Here is a 24755-nt window from a genome sequence, read left to right as displayed (position 1 = left end):
TTAACTCAGAGGGAAAAAAATGTAAACAAATCTTGAACTCTAGTTAAAGATATGCACGCTGACAAATTTAGGGGGAAGTGTACTTATGGCTATAATTTACTTTGAAATTGATTAAAAAATAAGATGGATTGATGGATGGATAGAGAAATGGGTAGGTAGACAGATATGTGATAAAGAAAGAATTAGTAAAATATTAATGGTGGAATTTGGTGATGGGAATACGGGTATTCTCTGAAAATTCTTTCAAATTCGCTGCATGTTTGAAGTTTCCCAATAGAATGTTGGCTAAATACCTGGTGAGGCAAGGAATGCCATTCAATTAATTTCAATAGTACTCAGTTTAATTTAAGGTCAATACAACAACAGCAAAAAATAATTGAGTACCTGTAATCTATAAAGCAGTGTGTTATGTACTAAGGATACGAGAATAAACAAAGACAAAGTACTTGGCTCAGGAAGCTTACAGTTTCATAAGGGAGACCAAAGAAAACCCAAACTGTCATGGGGACAAACACAGGTCAATGATTTTCTGGAATAGTCTAACTGCAGGTATTTTCATTATTTTTAAATGTTTATGGATTCATTAAGTAAATAACTCAGTGTTATTTTGATTGCTTAACTTTGTAAGACTTTGTATATGAATATATTCACAAATCAGGAAAGAAAATCTTTTGTTAAGTGCAATCTCCCGATTTTGTTTAGGAAAACATTTTTGCTATAATTACATCTGGCCTCTCTGTTGGTTCAGTGACCTTGTTGACATAACATTTAAAATTTACTTTACCCCAAGGAAAGAGGCACCGGGATACATGGAAAAATCAATGAACATCAGAGAAGAAAAGGTTACTGTTTAAGGTTCCCATGGGTTGGAGTTATTTTTAACTTTCCCCCGCCCTCTTGCTTTAGTATTTCCCACCCGCAGACCATCCCCCACTACAACCTGGGGGCTCTTTCCAAACCCTGATCATAAGATTGTCCTGCTCAGAAATGTCACGTGACTCTCGGTTGCATAGAGTCTGGTCCCATGGCCTTCACCTTCGATCTGTACGTACCCCTGCATCCATACCTTCTGTTGCGTCCTCTGCATGTCATTTCCCAAACACTAGCTACCCGCAGCCCTGTGAGGTGAGCCTCTGATCCAGCTGATCCCTGTTTACTTAATCTTCACTTTTCATGAAAAACCCTGCTCCCTAAGAAGTCTCCTTAGGTATTCGCATCTCCACAACCTCAAAGGGGAATTAATCTCGCCCAGCAGCCTTGGCGTTTTCTATCTTTGATGTCTTGTTTATTACAAGCTGTCTTGGTTTTCGGAATAAGGTGTTTGTGACTACCACCTGCGCTACTGTGTGGGCCCCTGAAGGGCAAAGGCTGGGTCTTACTCACCTTTGAATAAACTTTAAGGCACTAAACAGTGCTCTGCCCACAGTGAGAAGACAACAAATGTTGGTTTAATTAAATCTCGTTTTGCAGAAAAAGTCATCTCTTCTTAAAATTAGCCCACACCGGGCTGAGTCCGTTATTTGTAAATCCATGGGCCAATCCATCCTCCAAAGTGCAGCATTTTTAATAGGACCGAAACCTCCTGACTTATCTTCGGAAAAGACACTGCGTATTTCAACACCAAAGGACCCTACAGGTTAGGGGCTTCCATTGTTAGGGGCTCAGACTTCCATAATCTGGGCCTCGTTTCCCAGGTAATCCTGAAGCAGATCACACTTTATCTGGGAGGAGCACAGTTAGCAAAGGCAGGTATTGGCCTTTGTGAGTTTGCATTGCTGATGAATTTATTAAATTGCTTAATTTTTTCCCTCGTAGTTTTGATACTGATCGACTTTGATTCCTTTGCTGCGTGCATAGTGCCATCTTGTGGCCACAATGCATATAACACTCACTTACTCCAATGGTACTGTGGCAGTGGTTTTTGAGCATGTACTTGCTTAGGTCATTGTGCTTCTGTTATTCCATCTATTTCTGTGGTCCAGAGGATCTCCAAATGGAGAAGCATGTGAATTACTACTAGGTGAACGTACACATAATTCACTGCTAAGCCAACTCAGCTTGGGCTTCATCTACCAAGAGTATATTTAGAAGCAATTATGATGTTTGTATTATGTGCGTTTTCTTATTTTTTTCATAGCAGAACTCCAAGGGTTGTTTTCCCCTCCTCACCCCAATATTTTTCCTCTGATAAAGAGCCCGTGTAAAACTGGGGCAATGGTAGGCGTGGTCCTTAGAGGGGTTGGGAATGACAAAGCTCGAGATTACTCCAGCAGGATCCAACTCAAGAGTGTTGTGAAACCAAACTTTCTGCTGGAAGAAGCTCAGAGCAGTAGATGAGGGGAAGTGGGACATCTGGGTTCCATCCCAATGCCAGCCTTGAGTAAAAGGACAGAACAATAAAACAAGTCTTTAATACAGTGAGTAGAATGTCTTGACAATCTAAGCAACCGGAATATAGAAAGGAACTCTGAAATAAACACATATGTTGAGTCACTGCAAATAATTCCCATTCTCCACTAAAACCTTCATAGTTCTCTTTATATTCTCAGAGTTTATTGATAAGACTACAATGAGAACAAACTTGGGCTTGGGATGCAGCAAGTTAGAGCTTGCAAGTTAAATGAAGGATGGACAGATGAGACACATCATAGATCACGCGTAGGTTTAGTAAATCTACTTTGAAAATGTTGTTGGATTTTCAAAATTCACAATTGTCCTGTTTGAGTGTATCATGAGAAGACAGATTCCTGCCTTCAGTGATCTCAATTCCTAGTGAGGTTGGGGATAAGATTAATATACACAAAATAGTTTCTTTTTCTTCTTTAATCTGCGTTTTGCCTTTTTTTCCCCAACAAAATACCCATAATACAAGAAAACATTTTGGTAAAATAACACTTTAAAAGTGAGAAAATTGGAGTGACAGAAAGAAGGGGTTGAACCCAGGCAGTACATCTTCTAAGAAAATAAATTAAGTGGACATTCTGGTTAGCAAATGACAACTTTTTAAGATTTAAAATACTGATAATTTCTGCTAGTCGGAGATAGCTAGGGGGCTGTACCAATGGTTTATTACAAAAGAAACATTAAACTAAGTCTACAAAATGTACAAATATTTATTAGCAGACAGGTCAAGAAAGTCATACAACCTGATTTTGTAACTCACGGCATTTCTACTCTGCCCTAGTCCCTTCTGACTAGCAGTTGATGAAAGGTAGATGGAATCGTGTTCAGATGACAGGACGAGACAGCATTGTGGTTGGCCAGATGGCAGGAATCTCCTGGGAGTGGAAGGACACAGGACTGGTGAGACTCCAGTGCTTCAGTGGAGCCATCCGACTCTTGGGACCCCCATATTTTCATGCCTCGTTCATGGATCTGCATGTTGGGGGGTGGTGTACCCAATGCCTCAACAATCGCCAGTCTCAAAACCACTCATTTCACCAATTAACAAACTTCTATCCCTTATGCTAGTTAGCAAATCTTCCGATGTGGATTTTTAAAAATATATTTTAAAATTGAAGTATAGTTGAGTTACAGTGTTGTGTTAATTATTGCTGTACAGCAAAGTGATTCAGTCATACATATGTGTACATTCTTTTTTTATATTCTTTTCCATTACGGTTTATCATAGGATGGTGAATGTAGTTCCGATGTGGATTTTGATAATGATATTTGAAGGGCTAAGTAACCACCCCTGGAGTGTCAATTTCTGATTAGAATCCTTCAAACACTAAGCACACCTCAGAAATAAATTAGAACTAAGTTGTACACGTTTATCACACACCATACACTGAAGTGAAAATGAATTATCTCATAAAACTTATAACAGAAGTCATGATGAAGAAGATCAACATATCTTATTTTAAGGTCTTTGTATCAACATTTTTCAAAACTAGTAGGGAAGATAGGGGGAGAATAATTTGTAGTGACCTAAATTTAGAATACAAAAGAAAACCAAGAGGGCTTCCCTGGTGGCGCAGTGGTTGAGAGTCTGCCTGCCGATGCAGGGGACGCGGGTTCGTGTCCCGGTCCTGGAAGATCCCACAGGCCGCGGAGCGGCTGGGCCTGTGAGCCATGGTCGCTGAGCCTGCGCGTCCGGAGCCTGTGCTCCGCAACGGGAGAGGCCACAACAGTGAGAGGCCCGCATACCGCAAAAAAAAAAAAAAAAAAAAAAAAAAAAAAGAAGCCTCAGAAGCAAGTAAGAAAAAAAAAATAATCCTTGGAATGAGTTCCACGGGAGAGCATCATTATGCTTCCCCTCGCTTAGCTGAAGAGTCATTTGTGGTGCATGGATTGCAGAAACCTCTGAGGAAGCAGAAAAGCTTATATGAAGCCCGCGTCCAATGCTGCTGAGTTGGGGTATTTGGTGCTGTCAACGATCTTAGGTCCCCGGGTTTGGAATCCGTCCAACCAGGTGTGCTTTGCTTTGATTGCCTTTGAGGTTTTCTCTAAAAGTTCAGTAGATACTCTGCAGTGTCTTTGTTCAGGCTACTTTCAACTCAGGTTTAAATTTTATTACTGTTTCAAGCAATGTGTATTAATTATTAACCAAATAGTTGGATGAAGAAACTCATGGATTTCATGGGAAAAAATAGTACAGCTCTTCAAGCTAAGTCTGTTTTGTTTACTAGGTGTTAACGGGCTGAGTCCTGTTCCCTCAAAATTCAACTGTTGAAATCCTAATCCCTAGTACCTCGGAATGTGACTGTGTTTGGAGCTAAGGTCTTTACAGAGGTAAAGTTAAAACAAGGTCATCAGGATGGGCCCTAATTCAATATGACCAGTGTCCATATGCAAGGAGGAAATTTGGACATAGACACGTACAGAGGAAAGACCATGTGAAGATACAGGGAGAAGACGGCCGTCTACAGCCAAGGAAAGAGGCCTCAGAAGAAACCAACCCTGATGACACCTTGATATTAGACTTCTAGCCTTTAGATGTGTGAGAAAATAAACGCCTGTTGTTTAAGCCCCCAGTGTGAGGTGCTGTGTCATAACAGCCCGAGAAGACTAACGTAACAGGATTTTTAAAGGGGGGTGGGTCTTACAACTTTAAAAATGAATCATCGCTTAGCAGCTGAATACCTGAGTCAGTGAGTGTCCTCTCCCATGCTGCCCCGGCCGTCCCCGCCGCCCCAGGAAGCAGACAGAAGTGAGGAGAGTTTAACGGATCAAATACAAAAGGTGAGGCAGGTGGGGGGAAAACTCATGGGACGGTCCAGGATCCTGAGTCTGGAAACATTTGAGGAGGGGGCAGTCATCACCAACAGGCCTTCAGGTGCAAAGAGAGGGAGTGGGTCCTGGAACTCAAAGGGAGTTGCTTTGTAGAGAGAGATGCCTGGCAAGTGCTGGCAGTAGGAGACGGGGAAGAAATGCCCAGACCTTATTGTTCTCTTTCTCACCAATCTCCAGCCAATGCCTCCCACTGGCCAAACCCATCTAGAAGCCAGAGGGCAAGGATGCTTGGTGAAGCATCCATGGGTTAAAGCAGGTGAGAAGGGTAGGAGCACAACATGAAGGGGCACATGGGGAATCTACAGCTCCAAGCATATGTGGATTTGAGAGGTACACATACCTCATCTCATTTTCTCCACTTGGCTCATGGGTTGGTGGAGCTTCTCTAATCTGTGGAACCTTGAGTCCATTTCCACTCATAAATGGGCTTGATAGAGCTTCAGAATATTCACGCCAAAAATGCATTATAGCCAATGGGGTGTATCAAGGAAGGTGTGGGGGACAGGAGGCCATGGTAGAGGGCCTCTTGATGACAGTATGGGTGTGAAGAAGGTCGGAGACTTAGTGACATAGCAAGATCCACAAGGTGTAAGTTCAAGGTTCATGTACACTGTGAGGCAGTAGAATATTTGAAGGCAGACTACATAAATTAAAGATGCACACTGTAATTTCTAGAACTATGGTGCCAAAAACCTTTCCACAATGATAGAAATGGTCTATATTTGTGCTGTTCAGTTGGTAGCCACTTGCCACATACAGTGTAGCCCTAGAATCTAAGGGCAAGGAGAAATCTTAAAAAAGAAAAAATGGAATTTTTCCTAATAGAAAAGGGAAAGAAATTTCCACCCCCACCCCCTCTTTACTTTAGAAAACTGGTAATTTTTAATTCTTTCTCTGCCCTTTCAGATGGTATATCAATCTTTTAAAAACTAAATAAGCTTTTTGCCAGCTTTACAGGCAGGAATGTCTTTCTCAAGGACTTGGGAGCCATCTCTTTGAACATCAAGGAAGAATGGACCCCTATCTCTCCTTCTCCATGGGTGCCTGGCTCCAAATCATAACTAGCTACCTGTCATAGATATTAAAAGTTTTATTCTTTGGATAAGGGCAATCAACAAACACAATGGCCACCTCAGTTACCAGGAGAATTTAAGATGAGCTATGTATGAAAATGGTTCTGGCACGTCTTGCTTGAGAACTAGTTATCGTTTATCTTGTGAACAAGTACGTAATCAGTTGTGCGCCTGGTAAGAGATTTCCTTCTGTCTTTGCAATTTCTTTATGGGTTGCTTATGATGCACATCGCATTCTGGCTTAATGCTTATTCAATAATAAATCTGTTTTCTTTCTCTTCTACCTTTGTGAGAGTTTTTCTGGGTTTGCAGGAGATTTTGTTTTTAATTAGATTTCCACAAGAGCAACCAGTTAAAAAAATAAACATGAGGAGTTATAGTTAAAAGGTCAGTAGAGGAGCTACAGTGGAATTCTAGAACACACAACACACAAAGAAAGGCAGAAAATAAGGAGCAGAGAAATGAAAGAACAGATGAGCCAAGAAAAAACAAACACCAAGATGGTAGGTTTAAACTCATCCATGTGAATAACTGCCGTAAGTAAATTAAAACTTTCCATAAGAAAGCAAGACCTATCTATATGATAATTACAAGAAACACACATTGGAAATATAAAGGCATAGACAGGTTGAGAATAAAAGGGTCAAAAAAGATATACCATGCAGACTGTAAGCCTAAGAAAGCTGGAGTGGTGACAATGTTAGGCAAAGCAGATTTCAAGACAAAAAATAGAACCAGAGATAAAGACATTCTATGATGAGTCATTTCTTTGGAAAGACACAATAATTCTAAATGTATTTGTATCTAATAACGCAGGTATAACAATTTTCAAGGTACAAGAAGTAAACGGAGGAAGAATTAAAGAAGAAACAGACAAAACCACAATCAATTGGAGATGGTAACTTTCCTCTCTCAGCAATTAATGGAAAAAGTAGACAAAAAAATCAATAGTGATATAGAGGATTTGAACTACACTAATACATTGAAACCAAGAGATTTCTGTATGTTAAAGAAGTAAGATTTAATTACCTGACAGCTATTATGTGAAACACCTCATTTCTAGATGATGCTTGATAAGCAACGTCTTACTGTATAAATTTCGATGTAGTGGTGACTGGAATATGTCTGTAGTGATTTAGGAAATCAATCAAGAGTTGCTCCCATGTGCCACTTGGGGTGGGAGCCCTGCGGTCACAGAACAGTCTTCACACTTTAGGATGTCTTGATGCACCCGTGTTGTGAAATACTTACTTATTAATGTGACACTATAGTATAGGCAGAAACTCTGATCTTTTCTCTTGTAAACTATAATAAGAAACTATAACAGCCTCTCCACACTGGTTGAATGATTTCATCTCTTGGGGTCAGATGTGAAAGCCTTCTTCAGCCAAATCCATAGCTTCCTCCAATGTTAATTTCTGGACAGAGAGCAAAACTCGGTCCCTTAGAACAAGGTTACTAGACAGGGCAAATAGAAATACAGAACTCCCAGTTAAACCTGAATTTCAGATAATAGATAATTTTTCACTATGGGACATAACTTACACTAAAAAATGATTCATTATTGGTTTGAAACTCAAATTTACTGGGCCTTCTGTTTTCTAGCCTACTTAGGAAGGGAAATATATTCTTGCAAGGAGGCTGGCTGAGCAGCATGTAAGCAGTTCGAATTAAGATGCCAAAGTCCCATAAACACCTGCCTTCAGAGTGCTGTCTCCTCCCTGACGACCAGCTATATTCCTTGTAAACTATGATGGGGGCAATAAGAATATGAGGGCAATAAGAAGATGAGGGCAATAAGATGGGGGCAATAAGAAGATATAGGCAATAAGAAGATGGGGACAGTAAGATATGGGCAATCCACCAGAGGGCAGAAAGCAGAAGCAAGAAGAACTACAATCCTGCAGCCTGTGGAACAAAAAACACATTCACAGAAAGATAAACAAGATGAACAGGCAGAGGGCTATGTACCAGATGAAGGAACAAGATAAAACCCCAGAAAAACAATGAAATGAAGTGGAGATAGGCAACCTTCCAGAAAAAGAATTCAGAATAATGATAGTTAAGATGATCCAGGACCTCAGAAAAAGACTGGAGGCAAAGATCGAGAAGATGCAAGAAATGTTTAACAAAGACCTAGAAGAATTAAAGAACAAACAAACAGAGATGAACAATACAATAACTGAAATGAAAACTACACTAGAAGGAATCAATAGTAGAATAACTGAGGCAGAAGAACGGATAAGTGACCTGGAAGACAGAATGGTGGAATTCACTGCTGCAGAACAGAATAAAGAAAGAAAAAAGAATGAAAAGAAGTGAAGAGAGCCTAAGAGACCTCTGGGACAACATTAAATGCAACAACATTGGCATTATAGGGGTCCCAGAAGGAGAAGAGAGAGGGAAAGGACCTGAGAAAATATTTGAAGAGATTATAGTCAAAAACATCCCTAACATGGGGAAGGAAATAGCCACCCAAGTCCAGGAAGTGCAGAGAGTCCCATATAGGATAAACCCAAGGAGAAACACGCTGAGACACATAGTAATCAAATTGGCAAAAATTAAAGACAAAGAAAAATTATTGAAAGCAGCAAGGGAAAAATGACAAATAACATACAAGGGAACTCCCATAAGGTTAACAGCTGATTTCGCAGCAGAAACTCTACAAGGCAGAAGAGAGTGGCATGATATAAAGTGATGAAAGGGAAGAACCTACAACAAAGATTACTCTACCCAGCAAGGATCTCATTTAGATTCGATGGAGAAATCAAAAGCTTTACAGACAAGCAAAAGCTAAGAGAATTCAGCACCACCAAATGAGCTCTACAACAAACGCTAAAGGAACTTCTCTAAGTCGGAAACACAAGAGAAGAAAAGGACCTACAAAAAAAACCCCAAAACAATTAAGAAATGGTCATAGAAACATACATATCGATAATTACCTTAAACGTGAATGGATTAAATGGAACAACCAAAAGATACAGGCTTGCTGAATGGATACAAAAAACAAGACCCATATACATGCTGTCTACAAGAGGCCCACTTCAGACCTAGGGACACATACAGTCTGAAAGTGAGGGGATGGAAAAAGATATTCCATAAAAACGGAAATCAAAAGAAAGCTGGAGTAGCAATACTCATATCAGATAAAATAGACTTTAAAATAAAGAATGTTACAAGAGACAAGGAAGGACACTGCATAATTATCAAGGGATCAATCCAAGAAGAAGATATAACAATTATAAATATACATGCACCCAACATAGGAGCACCTCAATACATAAGGCAACTGCTAACAGATATAAAAGAGGAAATCGACAGTAACACAATAATAGTGGGGGACTTTAACACCTAACTTACACCAATGGACAGATCTTCCAAACAGAGAATTAATAAGGAAACACAAGCTTTAAATGACACAATAGTCCAGATAGATTTAATTGATATTTATAGGATATTCCATCCCAAAACAGCAGGTTACACTTGCTTCTCAAGTGCGCATGGAACATTCTCCAGGATAGATCACATCATGGCCACAAATCAAGCCTCAGGAAATTTAAGAAAATTGAAATCATATCAAGCTTCTTTTCTGACCACAACGCTATGAGATTAGAAATCAATTACAGGGAAAAAAATGTAAAAAACACAAACGCATGGAGGCTAAACAATATATTACTAAGTAACCAAGAGATCACAAATCAAAGAGGAAATCAAAAAATACCTGGAGACAAATGACAATGAAAACACGATGATCCAAAACCTATGGGATGCAGCAAAAGCAGTTCTAAGAGGGAAGTTTATAGCTATACAAGCCTACCTCAAGAAACAAGAAAAATCTCAAATAAACAATCTAACTTTACACCTAAAGAAATTAGAGAAAAAACAAACAAAACCCAAAGTTAGCAGAAGGAAAGAAATCATAAAGATCAGAGCAGAAATAAATGAATTAGAAACAAAGAAAACAATAGCAAAGATCAATAAAACTAAGAGCTGGTTCTTTGAGAAGATAAACAAAATTGATAAACCATTAACCAGACTCATCAGGAAAAGAGGGAGAGGACTCAAATCAATAAAATTAGAAATGAAAAAGAAGTTACAACAGACACCACAGAAATACAAAGCATCCTATGAGACTACTACAAGCAACTCTATGCCAATAAAATGGACACCCTGGAAGAAATGGACAAATTCTTAGAAAGGTATAACCTTCCAAGACTGAACCAGGAAGAAATAGAAAATATGAACAGCGCAATTACAAGTAATGAAATTGAAACTGTGATTAAAAATCTTCCAACAAACAAAAGTCCAGGACCAGATGGCTTCACAGGTGAATTCTATCAAACATTTAGAGAAGAGTTAACACTCATTCTTCTCAAACTCTTCCAAAAAATTGCAGAGGAAGGAACACTCCCAAACTCATTCTTTGCGGCCACCATCACGCTGATACCAATACAAGACAAAGATACTACAAAAAAAGAAAATTACAGACCAATATCACTGATGAATATAGATGCCAAAATCCTCAACCAAATACTAGCAAACAGAATCCAACAACACATTAAAAGAATCATACATGACAAGTGGGATTTATCCCAGGGATGCAAGGATTCTTCAATACATGTAAATCAATCAATGTGACACACCATATTAAAAAATTGAAGAATAAAAACCATATGATCATCCCAATAGATGCAGAAAAAACTTCTGACAAAACTCAATCCCCATTTATGATAAAAACTCTCCAGAAAGTGGACATAGAGGGAACCTACCTCAACATAATAAAGGCCATATACGACAAACCCACAGCAAACATCATTGTCAGTGGTGAAAAACTGAAAGCATTTCCTCTAAGATCAGGAACAAGACAAGGATGTCCACTCTCACCACTGTTAGTCAACATAGTTTTGGAAGTCCTAGCCACGGCAATCAGAAGAAAAAGAAATAAAAGGAATACAAATTGGAAAAGAAGAAGTAAAACTGTCACTGTTTGCAGATGACATGATACTATACATAGAGAATCCTAAAGATGCCACCAGAAAACTACTAGAACTAATCAATGAATTTGGTAAAGTTGCAGGGTACAAAATTAATGCACAGAAATCTCTTGCATTCCTATACACTAATGATGAAAAATCTGAAAGAGAAATTAAGGAAACACTCCTATTTACCATTGTAACAAAAAGAATAAAATACCTAGGAATAAACTTACCTATGGAGACAAAAGACCTGTAGGCAGAAAACTATAAGTCACTGATGAAAGAAATTAAAGACGATACAAACAGATGGAGAGATATACCATGTTCTTGGGTGGGAAGAATCAATATTGTGAAAATAACTATACCACCCAAAGCAACCTACAGATTCAATGCAATCCCTATCAAATTACCAATGGCAATTTTTACAGAACTAGAACAAAAAAATCTTAAAATTTGTATGGAGACACAAAAGACCCTGAATAGCCAAAGCAGTCTTGAGGGAAAAAAAACGGAGCTGGAGGAATCAGACTCCCTGACTTTGGACTATACTACAAAGCTACAGTAATCAAGAAAATATGGTACTGGCACAAAAACAGAAATACAGATCAATGGAACAAGATAGAAAGCCGAGAGATAAACCCACGCACCTATGGTCAACTAATCTGTGACAAAGGAGGCAAGGATATACAATAGAGAAAAGACAGCCTCTTCAATAAGTGGTGCTGGGAAAACTGGACAGCTACATGTAAAAGAATGAAATTAGAACACTCCCTAACACCATATACAAAGATAAACTCAAAATGGATTAGAGACCTAAAGGTAAGACCGGACACTATAAAACTCTTAGAAGAAAACATAGGCAGAAGACTCTTTGACATAAATCACAGCAAGATCTTTTCTGATTCGCCTCCTAGAGTAATGGAAATAAAAGCAAAAAGAAACAAATGGGACCTAATGAAACTTAAAAGCTTTTGCACAGAAAAGGAAACCATAAACAAGATGAAAAGACAACCCTCAGAATGGGAGAAAATGTTTGCAAATGAATCAATGGACAAAGGATTAATCTCCAAAATATATAAACAACTCATGCAGCTCAATATTAAAAAAAGAAACAACCCAATCCAAAAATGGGCAGAAGACCTAAATAGACATTTCTCCAAAGGAGACATACAGATGGCCAAGAAGCATATGAAAAGCTGCTCAACATCACGAGTTATTAGAGAAATGCAAATCAAAACTACAAGGAGTTATCACCTCACACCAGTTAGAATGGGCATCATCAGAAAATGTACAAACAACAAATGCTGGGGAGGGTATGGAGAAAAGGGAACCTTCTTGCACTGTTGGTGGGAATGTAAATTGATACAGCCACTATGGAGAACAGTATGGAGGTTCCTTTAAAAACTAAAAATAGAATTACCATATGACCCAGCAATCCCACTACTGGGCATATACCCAGAGAAAACCATAATTCAAAAAGACACATGCACCCCAATGTTCATTGCAGCACTATTTACAATAGCCAGATCATGGAAGCAACCTAAATGCCCATCGACAGACGAATGGAGAAAGAAGATTTGGTACATATATACAATGGACTATTAGCCATAAAAAGGAACAAAATTGGGTCATTTGTAGAGACGTGGATGGATCTAGAGACTGTCATACAGAGTGAAGTAAGTCAGAAAGAGAAACACAAATATTGTATATTAATGCCTATATGTGGAACCTAGAAAAATGGTACAGATGAACTGGTTTGCAGGGCAGAAATTGGTACACAGATGTAGAGAACAAACGTATGGACACTAAGGGGGGAAAGCAGTGGGGTGGTGGTGGTGGTGGTGGTGGTATGAACTGGGAGATTGGGATTGACAATGTATACACTGATGTGTATAAAATGGATGACTAATAAGAACCTGCTGTATAAAAAAAAAATAAAATAAAATCTAAAAAAATAGACCTTATTTAACAAGGAAAAAAAAAGAAGATATGGGCAGTTAGAAGATGGGGACAATAAGAAGATATGTGCAAAAGGCTGCAGAGAAGTTCTCCTTTTTATTTAAATATTTTGATGATACACATACAAATACAACGTTTCTTCCGTAGGACAAATGTAAAAACTAATAAAAATCACCCTTTCAGGAACAAAGAAAATCATTTAGAAAATGTGGTGACGTTATATATAGGAGACATGTTAGGTTTTTTAAGCCCGTCTGAGGAGGAAATTTAAGACCAAGTTTTGTCTGGAGTACACAGGTCACATTCACATTTTCACACAGTAGTGATATTCTTGTTTCAAACTTGGCAAAAAATAACTACTAAGTCTATAATGAAAAAAAAAGCAAAAACAATTAGTACGTAGAGAATAAAAATTTTATAGCATGGAACAGTGACCTTCATTTTGGCCACAGGCTTATGGTGTCTAAAAATATTTGCTTTTTATTCATACACGTCAGTGGGAGTAAAAAAGTATAAACCTTTTGCATAACACATTTTAAAAAGTGTGCCACAAAATGAATTTTTAGAGATTCATTTTCCTAGTAAATATATTAAAAATTCATGAAATCACGGCCTTTAAAATTTATGGAAATTATTTTGGAGGATATTTATATAATTGATTACTAATGTGCACTTTTACTTTGAAATCTGAAATGGATCATTTCTTCAAGGAGCAATAAATATACTCTATTTATTTGGCCAAAACACCCAAATCACTTTTCAGAAAGAAAGGCAAGATGTACAAATTCAGGTCAGCCACACAATATTTAATATTCCATGTAGTAAGCCATGACCAGATAGTCAATGACTTGGAGATATGGAATAAATCATAATTTCAAACTCACAATTATAGAAATTATAGGGTCTTTCAGTATTTTTTGCAAGTATAGATAAAAGAGAGTAGCTTCTAAAATTCAGTTTAATTGTACAAATATTGATTTGGCAACCATGGTAGGCACTGAAGATTTATAGCAGTGAAAAGGGTTCTTACCACAGTGTATATAGTTAATTTAGATGTACTAAATTAGAAGGTAATGTATCCTGAGTTTTTTAATAGTATATTATTCCTATAAAAATAAAGTGATTTTATATTTATGAATTTTGCCCTGAATTATTCTACTGAATTTGAAGTATTTAATATTTTCATGATTATTGAGTGATAAAGGGAAGGTATAATGCTATTTTTGAGGTCATACAACACACACACACACACACACTCAGAGTCACATGCACACACACACACACACAGTTACATGCACAGAAACACACAATGTGTGTTCTTACCATGTCAGTGTTCCAAAATTCAATTAACCTTACATGGATTGAAGGGCCTCTAGTTTTAAGGAAATCCAACAAGCAAAACGGGTCACTCAAACTGTGCATGTATCTTTGGATAAATAAGTTGTTGATAATCTGCTAGGCGCAGGAACGTATGGAGTACAGAACATCAATGTTAAATGTTAACATGGTAGGCAAAGAGGCCCACTCAGTTTCATGGTGGGCTCTGTTGGATGGCTCATGAACTGGACACTTTGTTAATTTGATAAAATTCTTAGAAACCAGATTTATTCTCTATTTAACTTGCTTTGGGAGTATTGTGAGTATTGTTTGGCCATAAGTCACTCAAAGGCACCTAAGTCACAGCATCATCATTATGCCCCCTCAGTAAGTCCTGGGGCATTTCTGAACTGCACTCCTAGAAGCTGAGACAGTGAGGTTCTCTGCATATTAGTGACTGAGAAAAATTTGAAGCCCAAGGTATATGTGCCTCTTACATCTGTAAGGCTCATGAAAAGCCAGGCCCTTTGAAAACATGAAATGAGTCACTGCTAGCTAAACTCTGGGGCAGTGTATGGTTAGGAGAAGGACTGCTGGACTGTGCTAAGCTTGGAGACCCTGGCGGAAGATGCGGTTATCGTATAATTAGAATGACTAGACTCCTCGAAGCCCGAGTCTGGCAGAGGGCCCGGGACTCCAGCTCCAGAAAGCACAGTCTTTTTGGCCATTACAGAGGCTTCGGCAGGAATCTGGTCATTAGATCGCAGAGTGGAAGCTGGTGTTAGCGCTCTTTCCGTCACTGTCATGTTCTGTCCTACGGCTACACTGTGCACGGCCAGAGGGGGCTGCACACGGGAGCTGGGGGTGAGGAAGCGCCCTCTTTCCCGTACCATAACATAGTGTGCATTGGGCAGATGCGGGGTGCCCTCCAGGGGGCCAGGTGAGCCCCCGTGAGGCTGGATGACTCTCTCGGTAACCATGATGCTACCCTTGCTAGCGTACTGCTGCTCTCCCAAGGGGGACACCGGGGCATAGACCCGCTCCGTCACCATCAGGCCTTCGGACTGTCTGGGGTCCAGGACCACAGTGCTCAGTGGCACCGTGGAGCCCGTGGCATAGGAAGTTTCTGTCACTATCACGTTACCAGAAGCCAATGGATCTGAAAGTGGTGCAGCTACCTTTTGAGCCTGCCTAGAAGACACAGGTTTTTCAGTGACTATTTCCTGAGTGACTTTCTCTGTGTTTGCTTCATGCAAAGGTTTTGGAACTTGAAAGCTGATACCGGAGGGATAAGTATTCTCGGAATTAACCCTGGTTTGCTCATAGAATGAATGTGAAGCTGCCTTCACGTCTGTTTCTCTCATAGGTTTTGGCCTCTGCTCAATTTCTGTATCCATCCCTATTTTCTGACCCAAGCAAACTTCAGCGAGTGTCTTGAATTTCAATCCTAAGTCATCTAAGAAGCGGTCATCTAGCTCTCCTTCAATAAAACTGCAACAGCCAATGGAACCCTGGAGAGAGTCAGTTTCTTCCTGAGAGTAAACCAGAAGGCAATCTTTGGCTGTGTGAATGTCATCTTCCTCGGTATAAGAGGCAGCTTTCTGAAACGGAAAGAAAAACAGGCATATAATGAGTGACGCACTTCCTTTAAGAACAAGACTCTAGATTCCTGCTCAAAGTGTTTAACCTCAGTCTTGTAGTTAGACAAGAAACACCAGAGAAACACAAATTGAAGGACATCCTACAACAGGACTGGCCTGTATTCTTAAAAAAATATTAATATCATGAAAGATGAGAAAGGCAGAGGACACTGTTTCAGGTTAAAGGAGACAGAAGTGTCATGACAACTAAATGGAAAGCAGGGCCCTAGACGGGAAAAACAGTGGCTATAAAAGGCATTTTGGGGATAACTGGCTAAACTGAAATATGCACTGTGTCACTGTTCAATCTCTGTACTGTGGTAACGTAAGAGGATGTGCGTGTGCGTGTGTGGGTGTGTGGGTGTGTCTGTGAGAGAGAGAGAGAGTGACAGAGAGATGGAGGGAGGGAGGGAGAAAAGGCAAAAAGCAAATGTGGCAAAATGTTACTATTTGGGTAATCTGGTAAAGAGTATATAGGAGTTCAAACTTTCTATTATTCTTGCAAATTTTCTGATGAGTTCGAAATGATCTCCAAATTAAAAGCTGAGCACACATACATAATCAAGACTGGTTCATGCAGGATTAGAGCAGAGAGCGAAAAAGATACTGAAATAAAACAGGACACCAGAGTGGAGCCTGGCAGTGAGATAGGAAATGGACAAGAAGTGCTCTTCCTTGACACTGACCAAATCACCATTTCCCCGTCTACTTGGGGGTGGGCAGATGGTATGAAAGAAGGGAGGATGGGAGGGAGCAGAAAGTGGGGAAGCACACAGGTAATTTGCAGCCATGCAGATGGGAGGGGACAGAAGTAAACTGGCCTCTGTGGAAGCCCATCCCCTCACTCCTCTCAAGGGTCCTTCAGGACCCTAGCAATCTGACTCTGCCCATCCCATTCCCAGGCATGACCTTGTTCTCAAGAGAAGCTTCTAATTTCTAATCCCAGGCATGAGCTTTCTGACTGCATCCCATCATCTTTCCTGCAACTTTCCTTCTAATTTTTTATGAACCACCTCAATAGTGAACCAAGTACTTGCCTTCAAAAGAAAACACTGAAACGGACATAACAGATTGTGTTTTTTAGGTCACATAGTCTCTCCCCTCCCACCCTACCCAGCGTATCCCTATCAAGTCTGCTCCTGCAGAGGGACAGCACTTTCTGACCCACTGACATCAGCCTGGTCATGTGACTCGCTTTGGCCAATGAAACATGAGTGGGAAAAGGCAGTGGCCTTGGGGGTCATTGCCAGGTTTGGCATTGCTCTGTTCCCTGCGCCCCAAGGACGCCAGGTTCCTGGGCACAAGCTGTGCTCTCAGCACACATCTTGGAATGTGGACCACATGGGGCAGAGCAGAGCTGCATCGAGGGGCAAAAGCACGAATGTGGGAAATATGCCCTGGCGAGAAGCAAGATCGTGGGGTCATTTGTTGTCACCACATAATTGAGCTGACTGACTGACCCAGTGGGTCACACCTCTCCTTTCTCATTGCCTGTAAGCATTCCCTTAACGAAAGGAACAATGTCCCATTTAGATCCAAGAAAATGATTACCCTAATAACATCCCATTCACATAGAAATGTCCCCCTGCCCTTTCCCCGCCAATACATAAAAACCAACACTTACTTCAGTGAAATAACTTCTTAAGAATTCCTCGTTCACTGCCACCGCAGCTGCTCGAGCTCCGGCCACTTCTCTAGACGCCACCGTGGCTCTTGTGGTCCTATGGGTTTCCGTGGTCATCAAGGCTCCTGTTGTCCCTGTAACCTGGGTGGCCCCCCCTGAGACGAGGCTCTTGTATTCTTCCCATTGGCCGTCCACCTCAGACATCTCATGCTGCCCTTTGATAAAGGAAGCGGAGCTGCTTCCTTTCACGGTAGCACCCTTGGTTGTCACAGCCCCTGCTCCGCCGCCTACAGCTGCACTGTCTCTGTGGTCTGCCTCTAGAAGAGGCAGCACTGCCTGTGAGAGCAAATACAGCCGAGTCACGGACGGTCAGTACGGTTGGTAGAAGGACCTGAGCTAAGTGAGCGTATGCAGGGAATAAGATATTTCCACAGAGGCAAATTAGGAAAACTTTGCTTGAATGACTTCTGTTTGAGTCTTCTGAAGATCTCCGCTCTACCTTCTGGTTTTGTTAGCTGATTTTCACCCAAGGAGAAAACAAAAAACTTTGAAGTATGGTCTCAGCCCATTCACTCTACTGGCACCAGTGGCATTTCAACTTTCCTCTAGAGTTTGATGCCTTCTTTTACGGTTCTAGAACACTTACTTTGTTTTACATTCTGGACACATGGCTGCCCCAAATAAAGACCATCTTTCCCAGCCTCCGTTGCTGCTAGACTAAGTTCCGGCTAATGGGATTTCAAGTGGAAATGGTGTATGCAACTTCTGGGACGTGTTCTTAAAAAGTGGTTCCTCATTTTTCTTCTTCCATCTGCAGGCTGGAATGTGGGGATGGTAGCTGGTGTCTGGAGGGTGGGGACAGCAGGATAGTGGAACTCCTCCATGGACGAACAGGAGAAAGGAGGAGCCTGGGGCCATGCCGTGGAGGAATCATCACATTCGTCCCAGACGGCCCATGTTTATATTTAAGCCACTGTTATTCCGAGTTCTCTGACACTTGATTCTAAATCATATCTTATTAGGCAGGATGCTTATGGCAGATGATGATGAAGAGACCCCCGGGTGAAGATGCAATAGAGAGATGATGGGAGATGGCTATGAAGTAGGTAGGGGAGGGGATTTTGCAACATTTTACAACTGTAATGGGGGTTGTGGGTGCCCCTCTGCCGGCCCTATGCATCGCGTGGAATGGAAATGGAGAAGCACCTGGCTGTGGAAGACAGCCATTTAATATTGGGACAAACATTTCTACCTAAATCCCTACACACTCTTCCTCTCTTTAACCTTTGTTCTACATTCTCGGTGTCACTGCCGGATGCTTCTTCTACATTCTCTGTAACTTAGGACCTGTCAGGGTAGAGCAAAACCATCTCAGCTCTGTCCTGGCAACAAATACAAAGTAAGTTGTTATTCGAGCCCTGTGTTTAATGAAGGCATGTGAATGAAATCTGTAGTAACCACTTTACTCTCTCATGACCTAAGGTGTTAGAAACACTTCCCAAGGCCCCCTTAAAGGAGAAAAGAAGACATGTTCTGTTGACATCTGATTATCTGACCTTGTCTTCAGGCGGTGCACCTTCGTTGTTCCAAGGATGCAGCATCTCTATGGTACCAGGGATGGGGGTAAAGCCTTTGGCGCCCTTCCCACAATGGCACTTCAGTAGTAGAAGTGGTACAACTGGATAGAAACAAAATTGAGTACAGATTTTCAAATTTATGTTGCATAATTTTGGAGTTTGCATATCACTTCCTGAGTTCAGTCTTCACTTATTTACAGCCCTATTTTTCTTTTCTTCCCCTGATCTAACGTCACCAAGCCTGTTTTGGGTGAGTTATACCAAAGCCTAAAGGCAGGATGAGGGAGTCTTATGGATTCAGAGTTCTTGGCCATCACAAAGACTGTGGTCAACAAGTGGAACACCGAGACTGGATTTGATACTATCCAAATCATCAAAACCAACTTAAAGGCTGAAATTTTTGTTTTTTATTAAACCAATTTAATTTTTAATATGAGCAATTCACCATCTAAAAAATATATATGTGTTAAAAAAGAAATCAGAAATCCCTAAGGGTAGAAAAGCTTTAATATATTCAAATATTCTAGAACATTAGAACTTCTATAATACTTCACCACTTTACCCTAGAGTAGAATTTGTCAGAAGGCATGACTCACTGAGGTTCCAGTTAACCTTTGAATTACCTAAGTACTATTTTCTAAAGTGATTCCACATTAAAAACCCTTAGAATATATATAACATTTCATCTAGAAGTTAATAAAATTTCAGAGCTCCCTCCTTCAATTTTATTCTACCTCCAGGACGAAGTAAAGGCCAATACTGGCCCCTTGATCAACAGAGTAAAGAACCACATCTGCAAGCAGCCCACCCCAAATTAGCTTTTATTGACGCTCCCATGTGGCAGCTTCCAAGGAAGAGCTGGCTACTCCCTAGGCTCCTTTTTATGTAATAGTCTCTATAGTTACTATGCGTAATGAAAAGACTGAAATCAGCCAGGGGTAATTCAACAGATGTTTATCAAGTGTGTGCCATGTACGAGGCACCATGTTAGGTGCTGGGAAATCTGAGATGAGAAGGCAATGCAAGGAATCTCCAGGTAAAAGATGTAGTCCTACCTACCTATAAACTTGGTAAGCTGAGACAAGTCATTTACCATCATGTCTGTATTTTTACCCATTAAATGGAGATGATGGTATAAAAGTGCACTATAAACTGTTGAGTGCTGTGCATTCAATTGAACATCTACTAATGGCTTTGACAAGCTCGTCTTCTGACACTGTAATAACTGAGGCTGCCCTGGAGGCGTTTCTCTGCCCATGAGCAGGGGTCAAGTGGACTGGTTCCACAAGACCCCAGGCTGCAGTCTTCTGTTCTTCAGTTAAAGGAAACCCAAAGTCGTTGGAGGGCATGCAGGGAGGGGAGGGCTGGTTGTCACTGTTGGGAAACATACAAGCACTCAGAGGGTCTGGCTTCTGTTGGTGCAGGTGAAGGGGCAAGCCAAGCAGAGGGTCTGGGGAGGTGGAGCTCTGACAAGATGAATGTGAAAAGCAAGGATCGATGGGAAAAAGATGAGTTTGTAAAATAACCTTGTAACCATAATCTAAATGCATGCAACAAATCTTTTCTGACAGCTTTCTATGCACAAGGTGCTGTTCGCGGCACTGGGTATGGAAGAACAGACGACATCCCTCCCTCACGCAGAGCTTATCAAAATGGAGACACCAACAAGGTTTAGGTTAAAAGGGTGTTGAAGAGCATGTACAATAACCTTGGTTATTTAAATCAGGAGATGATACATTCTTATAAAACAAAATTCTGAAGAGCACTTCAATAACTTTTGGTGAATTTATCAATGATCAATCCTTGCTTCCCTACTCACCCTCAATAGCATTCTAGTGTGATTATAGAAAAACAAAAGAAATCAATGACTACTGTAGTAACAAAATACTAAAAAAAAAAGCCCTAAAAAGGTACTAACATTACTAAAAGAGCTGAAGTGTAGCTTTTAAAATACTTACGTAGCAAGAGCAGAAGGGCAAACATTATAAGCGCGATTGCTGCAGGTCCGAGGCCAACGTAGGAGTCATGCCACATTTCTAGACAGCCACCGCCTTCCACACACTTGCAGACTGTGAGTTTAAGGACCTGCTTTTCAGGGCAACTGAAGCCTTTACTATCTGCAATCAGCAAGCGAATGTCACTACTCCCAAGCGTTCGTTCCTTTTGTTGCAGTAGCACGCTGGTACCTGCAAGGACAAGATAAAAAAGGAAATAAAAATGAGTGATTACCAAGGAAGGGCAAGATTAAATTACAGAAACATTCTTTTTAAAAAGTTATTGAGATATAGGGACTTCCCTAGTGGCACAGTGGGTTAAGAGTCGGCCTGCCAGTGCAGGGGACATGGGTTTGAGCCCTGGTCTGGGAGGATCCCACATGTCGCGGAGCAACTAGGCCTGTGCGTCACAACTACTGAACCTGTGCTCTAGAGCCCATGAGCCATAACTAATTAGCCCTTTTGCCACCACTACTGAAGCCAGCGTGCCTAGAGCCCGCACTCCGAAACAAGAGAAGCTACCGCAATGAGAAGCCCGCGCACCGCAACGAAGAGTAGACCCGCTCACTGCAACTAGAGAAAGCCCGTGTGCAGCAACGAAGACCCCACGCAGCCAAAAATAAATAAATTAAAAAAATTTATTGAGGCATAGTTGATTATATTATGTAAGTTTTAGGTGTACAACACAGGGATTCACAAGTTTTAAAGGTTATACTCCATTTATAGTTATTATAAAATATTGGCTATATTCCCTGTGGTGTACAATATATCCTTGTAGCTTATTTATTTTAACATAGTAGATGTACCTCTTAATCCCCTACCCTAATCTTGTTCCTTCCCACTTCCCTCTCCCCAGTGGTAACCACTAGTTTGTTCTCTACATTTGTGAGTCTACAGAAGCATTCTTTAATAGCTAATAATTGTTAGCTCCAGTTAGAAGCTTTATTATTTTGTAACTTCTCTATTGAATTCACACTGTGTGCTTGATGAAATTAGTCCACATATGCAGGTGAATAGCAAAGGATCAGATCTGGACATACCTTCCTTTTATGATGACTAATGTTAACAAATGTGTGTGGTTTACGAGATGCTAGGAACTGTTCCATTACTGGGATACAGTGACAAACAAGCGGAGAGTTAAATGACATTTCCATCGAATGACCTTTATTTTACTATTTCTTTTTTTTAATATGTATTTAGTTATTTATTTTAGCTGTGTCGGGTCTTAGTTGCAGCACCAGGATTTCCGTTGCAGCATGCGGGCTCTTAGTTGAGGTGTGTGGGATCTAGTTCCCAGGCTAGGGATTGAACCCTGGCCCCCTGCATTGGGATTGCAGAGTCTTACCCACTGGGCCAACAGGGAAGTCCCCATATTTTACTATTTCTTAAAAGAACTTTATTAAGGCAATTTTCAAACAGACGTAATCCAGGAAAGAGCATAATGAACTCCCATGGTACCCATCTCCAGCTTTAATAATTTTCAACAATGGGCCAATCTTGTTTCATCCAGTCCCATCCTTTTTGTTCCTAACACTGTATATTTGAAATTTTTCAAATTTCACTGTATATATGAAAACCTGAAAGACTATTACAATGAATATTGATAAACCCTTCATAAATTGTTTACATTTTACAATAATACTTTCTCTCTACATGCACACTTTTTCCCCCTGAACTATTTCAAGGTAAGTTGCAGATCTCATGACGCTCTTCAGCATAAATCTTCTAAGACCAAAGGATATTAACCCTCTCAAGAAATTCATTCTTGATATAATAATATATTTAATAAATAAATATATATGATATTTATTTATCATTTAATATATAAATAATAAATAAATATATTTAATATACATATATATTTAATATATAACCCATATTCAAACTTTTCAACTGTTGTAAAAATGCCCTTTACGGTTCTTGCTCTTACTCTCTCTGGCTCTTGTTTTTTGTTTTTTTTATGATCCTGGATCCAATCAAAGATTATGCCCTGCATTTAGCTGTCACCTTAGTCTCTATTAATAATCTATAACAGTCTTAACTTCCTTTTGGCCTTTCAAGACTTTGACCTTTTTGAAGTCCACTTATTTTAAAGAATTTTCCACAGTTTGAATTTGTCTGTTTCCTCATGATTGGATTCAGGCTACATATTTTTGGCAAGAATATTACACAGAAAGTGTTGTGCAAATGACCTTTTATCTTATTTTTTAAAAAATCTGACTGATAATTATTTAAGAAATTTTCTTTCAACATGAATAAAAATAATGACCAGTTTTCCCATGAGTAAAAATAACGATCAGTTAGAATAGTTTAAAACTTTTTCTGATATATGTATAATATTTATTAAAAAATAATTTACTTGCAAGGCAAAGATGGATGAATACAAAGATAAAAAATGAGGTGTTTGGGAGGTTTTTTTGTTTTATTTACTTATTTTTGAAAGTAAGAGACATCCTCTTCTCATTTTAAGGTCCATATTTTATGGAATTTGATCTCCAAAGCTAGAAATATACTTATTAAATCATCCCCAAAGCTCTGGAGAAGTGAGGAAAACATCTAGTCATTTATTTAAGGAATATGAGCTTATTAAAAGAAATATAGGAAAACATGGCTTGGAAGAATATAACTGAATTCATGATTGGCTCTGAGGGGAAAGATGGAAAGGGGAGGAAGGGCACAAAGGGGACTTCTACTTTGTCAGTGATCGTTAAAAAAAAAGGCCTGACTCAAATTGTTAATATTCTTTTAATTCTAGGTGGGAAGTACAAAGGTATCTGCCTTATTAGTCTCTGTAATTTTCTGTACTTAAAACATTTCCCAAATAAATAAAATAGTTAGGAGCTATTTATTATCACGATAGTTGGTCAATCATCTCATTATACAGCCAAGGAGAAAAAAGCCTGCGTTACAGAACCCTATCTCTCTCAACTGTCTAGATATATACAGTATGAGCTCAGTGACTTCCTGTTATAACACTCTAACATGTATGTGTATCCTAAAGAGTTTTATGTTTCTAAGGCTAGGAGAAAATTCAAGAGCCCATCAAATTCAAACATCTTTATCTTTAGACAGAAAATCCATTGTGTATCTGGAAAGGCAACAGAGCATAAAGGTAGTGAGTAGAGACTCCACAGCTAGAGTGCTTGGGTTCAAATACTAATTCCAGCTCTTCAACTAGCTGTAACTTTGAGAATGTTAGTTAAACTTTCTGCGCCTTTGTTTCCTCATCTGTAAAATGTTGATGACGGTAATGCCAAACTTCTAGGGTTGTTAATATTAGTAAAGTGCTTAGACCAGTGCCTGGCATTTCCTAAACATCACGTTTCTTAGATATAAATAAGTAAGTCTTGGAGTCCCAGC

The 24755-nt window shown here is 39.8% G+C and overlaps 1 protein-coding gene across 1 annotated transcript in view; it reads right to left on the bottom strand.

Moving 5' to 3' along the window:
- Window positions 1-15138: 15138 nt before the first annotated feature.
- DSG2 (desmoglein 2) overlaps window positions 15139-24755 on the bottom strand; it is a gene marked incomplete at both ends in the record, with an annotated part of 46646 nt that continues 37029 nt past the window's right edge. The window contains 4 exons of the mRNA XM_079718257.1: window positions 15139-16161; window positions 17825-18160; window positions 19381-19502; window positions 21360-21587. Of these exons, the coding sequence (XP_079574383.1) occupies window positions 15139-16161; window positions 17825-18160; window positions 19381-19502; window positions 21360-21587 (1709 nt within the window). The remainder of the gene's footprint in view (window positions 16162-17824; window positions 18161-19380; window positions 19503-21359; window positions 21588-24755) is intronic.

This window comes from Hyperoodon ampullatus (assembly GCF_949752795.1).
Source record: "Hyperoodon ampullatus genome assembly, chromosome: 13".
NCBI classification, from domain to species: domain Eukaryota; kingdom Metazoa; phylum Chordata; class Mammalia; order Artiodactyla; family Ziphiidae; genus Hyperoodon; species Hyperoodon ampullatus.
Note: the sequence above shows the minus strand (reverse complement) of the source record. Positions and strands in the feature narration are given on the sequence as shown.